This window comes from Lupinus angustifolius, chromosome LG01 (assembly GCF_001865875.1).
Source record: "Lupinus angustifolius cultivar Tanjil chromosome LG01, LupAngTanjil_v1.0, whole genome shotgun sequence".
Lineage (NCBI taxonomy): Eukaryota > Viridiplantae > Streptophyta > Magnoliopsida > Fabales > Fabaceae > Lupinus > Lupinus angustifolius.
Window position 1 is genome coordinate 17,613,210 of NC_032009.1, and position 13,902 is coordinate 17,627,111.

General features: G+C 31.7%; 1 protein-coding gene and 1 pseudogene across 2 annotated transcripts; both read left to right on the forward strand.

Annotated features, from left to right (window-relative positions):
- Positions 256 to 4,850, forward strand: LOC109350416 (tRNA 2'-phosphotransferase 1-like). 2 transcript variants are annotated; one of them, XM_019591661.1, is made up of 8 exons: positions 256 to 515; positions 1,312 to 1,407; positions 1,981 to 2,128; positions 2,771 to 2,860; positions 3,706 to 3,760; positions 3,920 to 4,042; positions 4,377 to 4,433; positions 4,541 to 4,850. In XM_019591661.1, exons 1-8 carry the CDS (start codon positions 349 to 351, stop codon positions 4,663 to 4,665), a joined length of 861 nt encoding a protein of 286 aa, XP_019447206.1. In that variant the 5' UTR covers positions 256 to 348; the 3' UTR covers positions 4,666 to 4,850. The 2 variants fall into 2 exon arrangements, with proteins under 2 accessions (XP_019447206.1, XP_019447200.1); XM_019591655.1 differs by having other exon boundaries at positions 257 to 515; positions 1,309 to 1,407.
- Positions 6,174 to 7,657, forward strand: LOC109356862 (annotated as a pseudogene).

Sequence of the window (13,902 nt, forward strand, 5' to 3'; positions counted from 1 at the left end):
AAATATAATGAATTCATATCTAATAACTAATTCATATCACGTAAACTATTAGATTTTCATAAAATGAATAATAGAGAGATAAAATATATTTTTTTTAAAAATTAATCATAGAATAAATGGATCTCTCATACTTAGTAAGAAATTTGGAGATATTTTTTTGGTACATTATATCTACAAATTTCAAACCCATGTAAATATGTAGAAATTTGTAGATATTAATTAAAGTGTGGATTTATCTAGGCCATCGATATAACATCTAAACGCAACATAATACGTCGTTTAGGGTTTATCGATTTCCCTCTTTTTCATGGCTATAGTTCTTCACTCTTCGATTTCAATCGAGAATCCATGTTCACTTCATTGACCAATAAGTGCAGCGTTCTTATTTTGCGCCACTGTCGTATCCACATTCCACGTTTCACTTTTGCATCTCAATCTCGTTCTGTTCTTGTTTCAATGAATAACAACATCAACAATCCCAATTCCTCATCATACTCTCACAATCCTCCAAAATTGTTAGTTATAATCTTCTTCAAAATTAATAAAAAATATCATTTTTTTTCTTATGTTCTTATTATTAGCGTCTTCTCCTATTGAAATTGTGCTACTTTTTGTAATATTCTTACCCAGTTATTTTTTGTAAATCCTGAAGAGGGTATAACAAGGCGTTGGTCTAGTGGTGTGAGGTCACTAGATCTCCGAGTTCGATCCCTGAGAATGATACTTCTTGGAGAGGCAAGCACAGACCTCTAAATAGATTAGTTCCTTATTCATAGGGGTAGGATGTACCCTTCGTAGTACCAAAATAAATCCCGGGATTAGTTCCTTATTCATAGGGGTAGGATATACCCTTCGTAGTACCAAAATAAATCCCGGGACTAGTTCCTTATTCATAGGGGTAGGATATACCCTTCGTAGTACCAAAATAAATCCCGGGACTAGTTCCTTATTCATAGGGGTAGGATATACCCTTCGTAGTACCAAAATAAATCCCGAAATGGGTAGCTAAGAGCCTAAGAGTATTTTCTGTTTTCTAGTGAAAGTTTCAGTGTTTTTATTAAAGGTGGCGTAGTCCAAGAGGCTACCGAATTTTTATCTTTATTTCGGTCTGAGTAATTTCTCCATTTTTCCACAAGGGATTGTGATGTCTTTCTATGTAATCATAGATCTCTTTTTTAGTTCTTATTTGTGGTGTACAATTTCGTGGAATGCTGGTAGTGGTTATGATCGATTCGATAGAGGCTGATTTTGTTTTTTAATGAATAAAATTAATTTGAACTAATTTTTATTATTAATTTTTGTGGATAGTGGTGGTAGTGGGAGGGCTCCAGAGATGAGAAACAATAGAGAAAGAACAAGAGGGAGTAGTTCTGGAAAGGATAAAATTGATGCTCTTGGCAGACTCATGTAAGTATGAATCTTTTTATTTTTCTGTTAACAATTTGTTCTGTGTTTCTCTCTGTAAATTTATCTTTAAATTATTGTTGAATTTCTTAGCTGCCAAGTTTGAATTTCATATTTTGTTGTTGTATTGTTTGTAATGTAAAGTGGATGTATGCCAATTCTTTTTATGATTCGAACCAATGTTGTGACCGACAAGGCGTTGGTCTAGTGATATAAGGCCCCAGTAGATCCTAGAAAAGAACCAAGAGGTTAATGATTCGATTCCTGATAGCGACACTTGTTGAGAGGGAAAACTAGTACCAAAAAAAGAACCAATGTTGTGTGAACTTTATCTTTGTAATTTAGCCAATCAGATCAAGTTCCTTAGATTAATTTATGTGCTCTGTTTTGCCTTTGGATTTTGGAGCAACAAAGTAAAATTTCTGGTATGATATTATGTTAAAGACTGTTAAAAGAAAACAAATTGATTGCTGTAAAACAATATTGAATGCTTATGCACGACTTTGATATGTTATTCTTGGTCACTGATTTTATTTTTTGTATTTTGGGTCTATGGTTTTGTTGTAATATATTCAGGACACGAATTTTACGACACATGGCATCTGAATTGAACTTGAATGTGAGGAATGATGGTTATGTCAAAGTTAATGATCTGCTGAAGTTGAATTTGAAGACATTTGCTAATGTTCCACTTAGATCCCACACTATCGACGACGTTAGGGAGGTCAGCTATTTAATATATGTTTACTTTTTAACTTCTCTGCATCCTCACATGCCCATTACATATTTTGCTGTCAATGTCATTTTTATCATAATGAGTTTTTTGTGTTGCATTTTCTGAGAAAAGCATTTGGATGAAATACGGAAATTTCATACATAAAAATAAAATGATATTATTTTTGTTGTTATTTAGCATAAATGGTTGAAATTCATTGTATTGTCTCCATAGAAATTTCTTTCTAACCCCTTCTTAGAAGACCAACACAGTCTTGAACTCTTGATCTTGTAAAAGTGGTCATAGCTTATGAATTACCTGATCCATCCTTTCAGCAATTAATTTTGTTGTGAATCAACAATTTAGTAAATTGACTATGAATATTTGCATGTTGCTGTATTATGGGAAAATTTTAGCTAATTCTTAGAGTCTTAGAATTTAACATAGTGCTATGAAATGTTTGTGGCCTATGACCTTATGTTTCTTATGAATGATTATTAAAATTATAACCTCTTTTACTGTAAATCCTACTTCTACATTATTTTTATTTGCTTTTATTTAGTCATTAATGTCAATCGTTTTTGGTAATGTCTATTTCATTTTCATTTGAAGAAAATGTTTTATTCTAAATTATATCATGGTTATTCTTAGGCTGTTAGAAAAGATAATAAGCAGCGCTTCAGCCTCATTGAAGAGAATGGGGAGTCACTAATACGTGCAAACCAAGGCCACACCATAACGGTAAAATATTCATCCATCAAATGTTCTTGCATCCACTTCGCTTTTGAATTTATGAAGGAATAATTGAACTTAGAACTAATTTGGTCTGTATTCTGAAATGAAATGCATTCAAATGGCAAAGCACCTAGTTTTCTGTGACTTTCCTAAGGCAGTGTCATGTTCTGACACCTTTAAAGAAAAATTAGATTTAATACTTAATGTCATGCATTTTTCTCCTCCGTTTCCTGCTGCATCATTTTATGGTTCCTTTTTTCTCTTTAAGATCTTCTAATATGACTTCAACTTATCCTTCATTTGTGAAGTGTTACAACTTTAAATTTGTGCTTTCATAGTTAATTTTGATGAAAGGAAAGTCCAATTCTCCAAAGTACTTTACATATGGGATTCAGAAAACAACTTAAATTTGACATGTAAGTGACACATGATCTGTTGTTCCTTCTCTTTCTGCCTTTCGACTGTCAAGGTTAATGGAGGTATAAATCTAAAGAGTTCATACAAAACTAAGCATTAGGTGGAATTTAGAGAGCAATAGCCCATGTTCTAGCTTGAAATTTCAAAAAATGTTGATGTAGGTATCAATCTTTTCTTTTGTGAATGATCACAATCTTTAAAATTCCCAGTGAAGTGAATGGAAAATGTTATGTTTCTAGTAATATTGTCCTCTTCTTTACCTTGTCATAAAATTTGCAATGACTTGATTTTTCTGATTACCATAAAAATAGTGCATTGAAAACAAATATCAGATTAATGTTCTCACTACATTTTATGTTCAACTATTGGGTTGTGAATTCATTCAATTTTATTCATCTGCTCTTACAATACCATTATTAACTTTTCATATGCAGGCTGTTGAAACTGAAAGCTTACTAAAGCCCGTCCTCTCAGCGGAAGAAGTTCCAGGTGCATAATTACTGGACTTGTTTTACTGTAAACTCGGCCTCATACTGTATTTGCTAGTCATATTCTATAAATTGTTTCTTATAAGCATATTCTATAAATTGTAGTTTTTTCTTTTTTGCTAAATTGTCTGTTTCATTTATTGATTGCGACAATGTACAGTTTGTGTGCATGGAACCTACAAAAGGAATCTGGAATCAATTCTAGGATCTGGTCTGAAGCGCATGACGAGGTTGCATGTTCATTTCTCTTGTGGTTTACCAACAGATGGAGAAGTAATAAGTGGTAATATGATATACCTATTAACAAAAAGTTCAATTTATGTGTTCAGAATCTAAAATTTTTTTTTTTTGTTTTGCTTTAAGTAAGCATGTAATTTTTCCAACAAGAATGTTAAGGCCAGAGATTAGGTTTAAAATAACGACCGAATGACGAAAAGGATGGTGACTTGTGATTGATCATTTAGCTTGACACCAAATATAACAATTCTTTTGCTATAACCAAGGGTATCCCCTCACTTTATTCAGTTTTTTTCCCCATACATGCAATAAATTCTGGTAAAGATGGACTAACTTCATCTTTGTACTTTATTTCTTATCGTTTTCTATTCCTCACCCAGGTATGAGGCGAGACGTCAATGTTCTGATATTTCTAGATGTTAGAAAAGCATTAGAAGGTATGATAGTTCATCTTGAAATGTTGAATCTTTTTTGTTGTTTTATGCTAGTAACTAAAATCTCCAACAAAAATAAGACTACTCATTTTTTTGCCATCATATTTCAGAAGGTATGAAGCTTTATATTTCTGAGAACAAGGTGCTCTTGACAGAAGGTTTTGATGGTGTTGTTCCAACCAAGTATTTCCAAAAGATAGAATCATGGCCTGCCAGAAAACCTATCCCTTTTTAAAAGGTCCTGCATAATTTTGTTGATACCTTTGTTATGTTAATATTACACTACCTGGGTTTCTAGTTGTTTGCAGTTGTATATTGGATTTGTTCAGTTGGAATTCCAACCTCAACCTTACATTTTGATGTTATAATTGCATATGTTGTTACAGAAAACTACTAATAAAAGTAATGTCTGGGTTACTTATTGTGGAGGCCTAGTTATGAACTTATTTATTGACATGTTAATTTAGTTGTGAGTGACCAATTTTTTTTAGTGGTGTTCTTGACAATAACCCAAACATAAATACAAAAACTCATTCCATTGTACCAAATAGTAAATGAAAAAAAAGAAGACTAAATATTCATTTCAATCCTTTATGTTTTTCGATCTTACCTGTTTGATCCCTCGAAAATTGAAAAATCTAAAATGGTCTAAAAAAATTTCAAATGCGGGTCAAAGTAGTATTTATCAAGTGTTGTAGAACAAGTTAAAAAGATCTAATTTGACTTACATTTAAAATTTTGTAGAACCATTTTGGATTTTTCAAATTTTGAGGAACCAAACTGGTAATGTAAAAAAATATGTGAGACTAAAATGAATATTTACTCAAAAAAAGATTTAATGAGGTGACAGAAAAAAATTTGCAATCATGTTTGAAAAAACAAGCACATTACATAATACAATCACACTTGTTATTTTTTAAACTTATTGTATGTATTTGTTGATTTATCAATTGGTGCATGGTAAGGTGGAAATAGGCTAGGCTTTGTCTTAAACAGACTGAGCGTATATAGTATATAGAAGTTTGAGTCAGGCTTGTTAGTTTGTTTAATTTTTTTTAAAGCCTATACTTACTTGTTTAAAAGTTTGGTCTGACTTATAGGCTGTTTAAAGGCTTATTTTGCTATATTATCTTGAAATAGGTCATAATATCTATATTTAAATAGGCTAATATGAATACTTTTAACTAGACCCTATAACCCTAACAATTAAAATATATTTTTGTATACATTTTTATATTAAAGTTATATATATATAATAGAGTAACATTCCTTATATTAAAATTATATAATATAAACATTATTACATAATATAACTAAACAGACCGACTTGTTAGGCTTAATAGGTCATTTGGATAACCTAAAGTCTGATCTATTAAATTAAACAGACTTTTTAAAAAGTCTGAGCCTGACTTGTTTACGAAAGAAGTCTGATCTGACCTAGTCTATTATAGGTAAGATAATAAGCCTCTGGTAGGTGATCTGACCTGTTTCCACGCATAGTTCCTTGGAAACTGAAAGCTCATTAGTCACATGCTAATGCTAGTGTTAAAACCACTGTTTTAGATTGCATTATGCAATCGTAATTGTGCATGTATTATTGCAGTTTTAGGAATTTCTACAATGACATATGACTGGATGGACCATATTTTGTCACAATTACAATAAGTAAAATCATAATAACAATTTAAAGCACCGATTAAAACAAGCACACCATCTTGTAGTTACAACTTGGAATTCAGTAAAATGTTGCTGGTTATGTCACCATGAAGAATAGGTAGAGTGCAATGATGATAGAGTGCATAGGTTGTTTTCTCTTTGATAACAGTGACTCTCTTGTTGCACAATTCAGCTCTTGAGTTTCAACATTATTGACTAAGTTGCAGAACAAGCTTCCCCTTTCCATATACCCATCAACAAAAACCTGCACCTGTTGTGCAAACAAAAGCCATAAAACCTAATGATGTTTAAATGGTGTATCACTGTCGGCATCTTGCGTACTAGATATTGAATTTGGTTCTTCTCCTTTGTAATTTAAAATTCTTTATCTTTTGCAAATTGATGCATAGATCCGAAACTTTATATTACTTTAGCATCTAAATAAATCACTCATTGATTATTTCTTTTGCATTGGGAGACACTTGTGCTTAGTTTAATACAATTTTTCTTTACGGAAAAAAATGATGCATTTTCTGATTCTGTTTTGTGAAGCTGTGCTTTATAAACACTACCATAAGCACCTGTTCCTATGCAATATCTGAAATCAAAGTCCTCCATTGCTTTAATAATTTCCTCAAGTGAAAATTTACCATGTTAGTTCCAAATTGAGAACAAGTCCCATTCTTTCCACTTATACTCTAATTTTTGAACTCATTGTGCAGTGCGAGAACTTCAAGGAATCAGAAGTAGCTGAGTTCTTCTCAGCCCTGCCCTTGTGGGTGGGTGGAACGACAAGTTCGTCGCAGAATCATGGTCCGACGGCAGCCCAATCATCACAAGTTTCAGCCTAGCAGTTGCGGCTTGCAAGACCGGTGCAAAGCACATATGCATAGTCCAGGACCAATGGTCAATCAGACATTAGACAAAGGCCATGGCCGAGATAGGGGTGTCACTGCCACCCGAAGTGGTGGCCGAGGAGGCTGAGAATGTGATATCATGCCTCATTGCCATTAATTTCTTGGTGGTGGATTGCAAGCAGAGCGAGTTTGCTAGGGCTCTAAGGGTAGCCAAGGTGGGGAATAGAAGAGGGGAAGTTTTTGCATGCAAGAATGCATGGCAAAGAAACGTTTTAGGGTTTAGATGGAACGTTGTTCTTGAAAGAGGCACAAACGTTGTTAGATCAGTGTTCTTGCATGGTGGTAATGGTTTGTATCAGTGTCTTAAATTGTGGTCGCGATTGTAGTAATGGTTGCAGTTACTGCAATTGCGGCTGTTGCCGTGCAGATTGTGACCATAGTAGTGTAAATTAATTTGTGATTAAAAATATATTTTTGAATCTGATGCGGTCTATTGTGGTCTTATGCGGCCTGATACAGTCCAAATGCAGTCTAAATACGATCTCAATGCATGCGGCCACATCATTATGATTCGGAATCATACTGCAATTATAGTATAATACGAATATTGCTTACATAGGAAGCAGAAGTGGTGTTGCCACTACTAATGCTCATGGTCGTTGGATCACGCACATAGATCAACAATTTGGAGAAGAACATCTTTTCCGAAAGTGATTAATTAATTAATTAATTGTTGTTGAGGCTAAAGGTTGAAGACAGATTATTAGGTGCTCGTTAAGTACTGTGATTTTAAATTGTCGTTATGATTTAAGTATGTAATAATTGTCATACAATTATGAGTACAATTATGCAAAAAAGTGATATAATGGGGTTATGATGAGCCAATTGTGGCTACCAAATAACATTATCATTCATATTTGGATCTCACACATTATTTTATAATTTATTATAACTACTCATGAAATAAGAACAACATATATTTTTTTCTAACTTGTTCTTATTACATCTACCTCTCTTCTTACCTTCCTTTACCTAATAACAACCAATAATTATTTTTATTTAAAAACAAAAACGGCACAGTAAAGAATAGAGTAAAAATATTTTTATTCTGTTAAGATTAAGAACAACCACTAGTTGCTCTTAGGTGAAAGATAGTTTTGATATAAATTTTTTTTTAAAACCATGTGCTTAGTTGTTGGTTTGAGGTATAGTATTTTTTGGCTAGTTAGGAGATCAATTTTTTAACTGGTTTTGAGGGGATAGAGACAACCAAGTTGCCAAATTGCTTTAAAAATTTCTTAGGTATTTTAATGCAATATGAAGTTTCAGCTTAGATTATACCATCCAAGGAGAGATATGGACAGGTGGATATATATGGTGGGTATTATTATAAGATTGTGTAAATTGTAAAAAAAATTGGGACTTGTGCACTTGTTTTGGTTCAATATGCATTTTTTAATTTGTTTTTTTTAGATTTTGTAATTTTATTGAAGTTTGATTTTGGCTCAAGTTGTATGTTTTACTTAATTGTTTGTAGTGACAATATTAATCTATTTGAATGAAAGGGGCTTTATATGCTATATATTGTAGACAAAATTGAGATATTCTCATTCACCAAAAAATTGAAATATTCTTTGACCAAATCTAGCTTAATGATGAGATACCTTTTTATTTTAACAGGTGAGCATTTTTATTTATATAAAAACATTTTAGATTAATTAATTTCCTGATACTAACCTCTAAGTCACTGTATACTCTCACTTTCATTGCCTTTTAATGTAGAATTATTGATTTTGATGTTGGGTTGTTTACTTCCCAACCAGTAAAAAATTACAATCGTTTAAAAAATATGGAAACTAATCAAAATCGATTTTAATTGATATGTGCAAACATACAAATATATACATATCAATGCAAAGATACAAATGAGTAAATATTACTCATGTTATATTTTACAGTTACAATGAGTGGAATAATAAAATATGAACAAAGATTTGTTGTCCAAAAACATATTTCACAGTAATGATATTGAATCAAAATATAAAAAGTAATAAATATTTATTTTTTTAATTTTTATAACATGTTTTTATTGGTGCAGAACAAATTTTTTGACTTGATTTGGGTATGCATGTTAGAAATTTATAATTTCTAATTAAGGTGAGCATCATATATTTGATACAATGATATCGGCTATTTATTTCATGGGTTACATTATAAGTGATCTAATTACTGGCACCCCATTGATTTCTAAAAGCTGATAACGGATATGGACTTAATGGGTGGATACCCATCAGGTTAACCTATAGGGGATAATGAGAACCCTATAAGTTAATGCATAAGGAAGGTTATGGTCCCCAATACACCAAATCACAAATAGTTTTCACATCTCCCCATCAAAGAGAGAAAACGAAGGTCCCAAAAGAAATTAAGGATTTGGTTGAGGAAGACCATCATACATAAACCCTATCAAAAGGTATATTAAAGGAGTAGATCAGAGAACATGGATTCGGGGATTCAGGTATGACTTTATATCCTTGTTTTATATTATGTGTGAGAATCATGATATTCAAGATCCTAGGATTGGTATTTCACCAATCATTAGGAATTATCTAACAAGTGGTATCAGAGCTTTAGGTTCTTAATTTTATGGTTCTTCATTAAAGATGTATTTTTTCCCAATTTTTATGAACCCTAATTTTTAAATTTGTAGATTTTTTATGCTTCCGCTATTGGTTATGAAAATTGGGTATTTAGGAATAATGAGGATAACTTTTATCCGCTGCCGCTTATTTCAATTATGAGTAATTTGTATTATGAATCCTTGTAACATGTGTTGAAGTATGTATTCAGATGTATGCATGAACATTGCATTAACCTTTATGACTCTGTTATGCAATATGTATATTATATGTGTACTAATGCCTCATTGTTTGGACATTGACTTTTGTCACTTTCAATTTTGCAATTTGTTAAAGTCTATGTGGTATATATGTGTTAAGATGTGTTTTTATTTTGTATATATACAATCTGGAATTTATGACCTTATATATTTTGAGAATTAAAATATACATAGATACATATGTAATTATTTTCAACTTGAGTTTGTTGTGATGTTTGAAATTACTGATTAAAGTTAATATATATATTTATATATATAATAATTACAATTAATGCTTAAAATTATATATGCATTACTATGTTAGTGTGTGAATGAAAGTGTATATATATATATATATATATATATATATATAATGTTACATATATGTTTTAAGATATGCAAGATCATATTTGATTTGGAATTTCGATAATGATTTGTATCTATTTTTATGTTTTTCAATCTAGATCTATTTTGCATTTGATTAAGATTGCATCAATTTTTATGTGTTGATATATATGTCATATATATTTTTTGATTTGGATTATATTGTGATATTAGATTTGTTAATCATAGAAGATATCAAATCTGAAGGTTTTAATTCCAAGATTATATTTTTTTTATAATAGACTCATATTGTGTACTTTTGTCTAGTAATTATTTTTGAATTAATTGATGCAATATGTTGCCAAAGTAACATATATTATAGAAATTGATTAAAATTACACAGATGAGTATGAGATTATTTATGCGAATTGTGTTCAGCCCAAAGGAAGATACAATTTGGCCAAGTAATAACATACATGTGATGATAAATGAATAACAATTATAAAGTTTTTTTTCATGTGAATAATAGTCGATCCAAAAAAAGACTATTGTTTGACAGAACTGATTGTTAATATTTGATCATTATATTGAGAGTATCACTTACAAATTCATTTCTTTGTCCAAAGAGTAGAAATTGATGTTGCGTTAGGTATCTTGTGTTGGGTCTATTATGTGAACATGTCTTGTTTTATATATTACTTGACTTGTTTATTTAAATGGTTGCAACACTTATGGTTTGTTGCATTGGTTGGTGGCTAATTGCATTATTAAGTGGTTGTTATTGTTGAAGCATTGTTTCTGTTTTGACAGCTTGACCTGCCATGTTTAATCATGTTTAAAATACTAATATATTTTTTGATGGAAAATTCAAAAGGACCATTATTGGAATTCGAAATGCAGTCATTGTGATGAGAATGATGCAATGCTATCAATAGGCTATAATAAATATATGTATTTATTGTGGATATAAATAATATATGTTTTGGATTAAGTGTTGAATCAAACTCAACTAAATGTTTTTTTTTCTTTTAGAAAATAAAATTGTTTGACATTTTAAGTGAATCTATTAAATATGAAGTCGCCAAAGTGACATCTTTTTCTGTGAATTGTTCATAATAAATGTCAAATGCTAGTGCGTATATGTATTCATGCGAGTATTAATTGACCCAAAGGAAGATTAATATTTGACCGGATTATATACACATGTGATGATAAACATGTGATTATTATAAAGTTGCGTATGTGAATGATAAATCAGTTCAAAGAAGGGTTTATTATTTGACATGCATTATGATCAATGTTTGACCACAAACAAGAATATCATTAGTGATCGGTATGAAATATCAAGTCAATTGTATGATTGCATTTTATGCAAATAGTGATCACCCCAAAGGAATATTACTATTTGGCCCAAATTACAAACATACTTGTAGCAATAAATATGTGATAATCATATGACTTTCTATGTGAATAGTAAGTCGGTCCAAAGAAAGGCTTATTGTTTGACAGAACTGATTATCAATGTTTGCTTACTACATTGAGTGTACCACTTTCAAGTTAATATTTTTGTCCAAAGATTGAATATTAATGTTGTGCTAGGTAACTCGTGATGTGTTCCATCATCATTTAAATTTAAGTATTAAGGTTGAATGTGAGTTTAATTGCAATAATGATTGCAATTTGTTTATTTATTTATTAGTGTTGCAAATATTTATTGCTCAAATTAAGAACATCTCATTGCTAAATGAGACAAACTTTAAGGTCTATAAGGAAGTCGTAGAAATTATTCTCAGCTGTATGAATTTAGATCTGACACTTTAGGTGGAGAAACCCATTTCTACTTCGGAAATCCTCAATGAGGTTAAAATTGAGAAATGTGAAACTCTAACCGAATGTGTATAATGATCATGAAACGCTCTATTCTAGAATATTTCAGGGGCTCTATTTCTGAGGGTCGGAGTGCAAGTAAGTTCTGAAAAAAAGGCAGAGACGAGTAGCCTTTTGGCTAAACTCATATCCATGAAGTATAAAGACAAATGGAACATAAGGGAGTACATTATGGAGATGTCTAATCTCGCATCAAAACTCAAGTCACTTAAGTTAGAACTTGGTGATGACTTGCTCGTGCACTTGGTTTTGATCTCGCTTCCTGCACACTTTAGGCAATTGAAAGTGAGTTTTAACACTCAAATAGACTATGTGCAAGAGGAAGAGAGATTGCGGAGAGATAAGACTAGAAGTGCTCACTTAGTTATGACCTCTCAGAATAAGATAAGAAAGAAACAATAAGGATGTTGTGAAAATGTTATTTGCGTTTTTCCTCAGAGAATGTGGAATTATTCTGCAATACACTATGCTAGGCAAATCTAGCATGCAGGGTGTCGTTGAGCGATTAAACCGAACTCTTAAGGATATGGTGAGAAGTATGACTAGTCATTCTTCCTTGCTAGAGTCTCTTTGGGAGAAAGCTTTAAAGACCGTATTTTACATCCTTAATAACATGCCAAGTAAAGTAGTTAGCAAAACCCCATATAAGCTTTGGAGTAATAAAAGACTAAGCTTAAAACAATTAAACATTTGGGGTTTTCCAGTTAAGGCGCGACCTTATAGGCTACATGAAAGAAAATTGGACTCAAGAACTGTTAGCTGTTATTTTGTTAGCTATGGTGAACGCTCTCGGGGCTATAAATTTTATGATCCCACTTCAAGACTCCTTTTTTAGACGAGAAATGCAAGATTTCTTGAGGAAGTTGATTTTGGGAAGGAAGAGAACATACAAAATATTGTCTTTGAAGAAGAACTTGTCACTGGAAGTGAACAAGTTCTTGTGCCTATTACCATTCAAGGAATAAATTCAGTAATAGAAGATAATGTTCAAAATATTGTCTCTCACAATATTTCAGAACAAGACAACAATGAGATTCTCCCTCAAGTACCTATTGAACAAATTTAACAACCTCAAGAAGTAAAAGTGCCATTAAGGAGATCCACTAGAGAGAGAGGAGGAGTGCAATTCCTGATGATTATATTGTATTTCTTCAAGAACATGAGGATGACATTGGGTTAACAGAAGATGATCCATTGAACTTTTGTCAAGCCATGAAAAGTTCTAACTCTCAAAAGTGGATCGATGTCATGAAGGATGAGATAAAGTATATGCATGATAATGACGTTTGGGATCTTGTCGAATTACCTGAAGGTACGAAACCTATTGGTTACGAATGGATATTTAAAACCAAGAGGGATTCGAAGGGTAATATTGACATATATAAAGCTCGTCTAGTAGCTAAAGGCTTCACTCAGAAAGAAGACATTGATTATAAAGAAATCTTCTCTCTAGTATCTTCGAAGGATTCTTGTAGAATAATATTGGCACTAGTGTCTCATTTTGATTTAGAGCTACATGAGATGGATGTTAAGACTGCGTTTCTTAATGGTGACATTAAGGAAAAGATCTATATGGTGCAACCAAAAAATTTTGTGTCAGTTGGCTCAAAGTCTATGATATGCAAATTAAAGAAATCCATCTATGGGCTTAAACATGCTTCTCGTCAATGGAATCACAAATTTCAACAAGTTATTGCCTCGTATTGTTTTGAGGCAAATAAAGTTGAAGATTGTGTATACCATAAGTTCAATGGGAGTAAATTTATCTTCCTGGTATTATATGTCGGTGATATACTGCTTGATAGTAGTGATATGAGACTATTACATGAGACCAAGAGATTTCTAATGAAGAATTTCGAAATGAAAGATC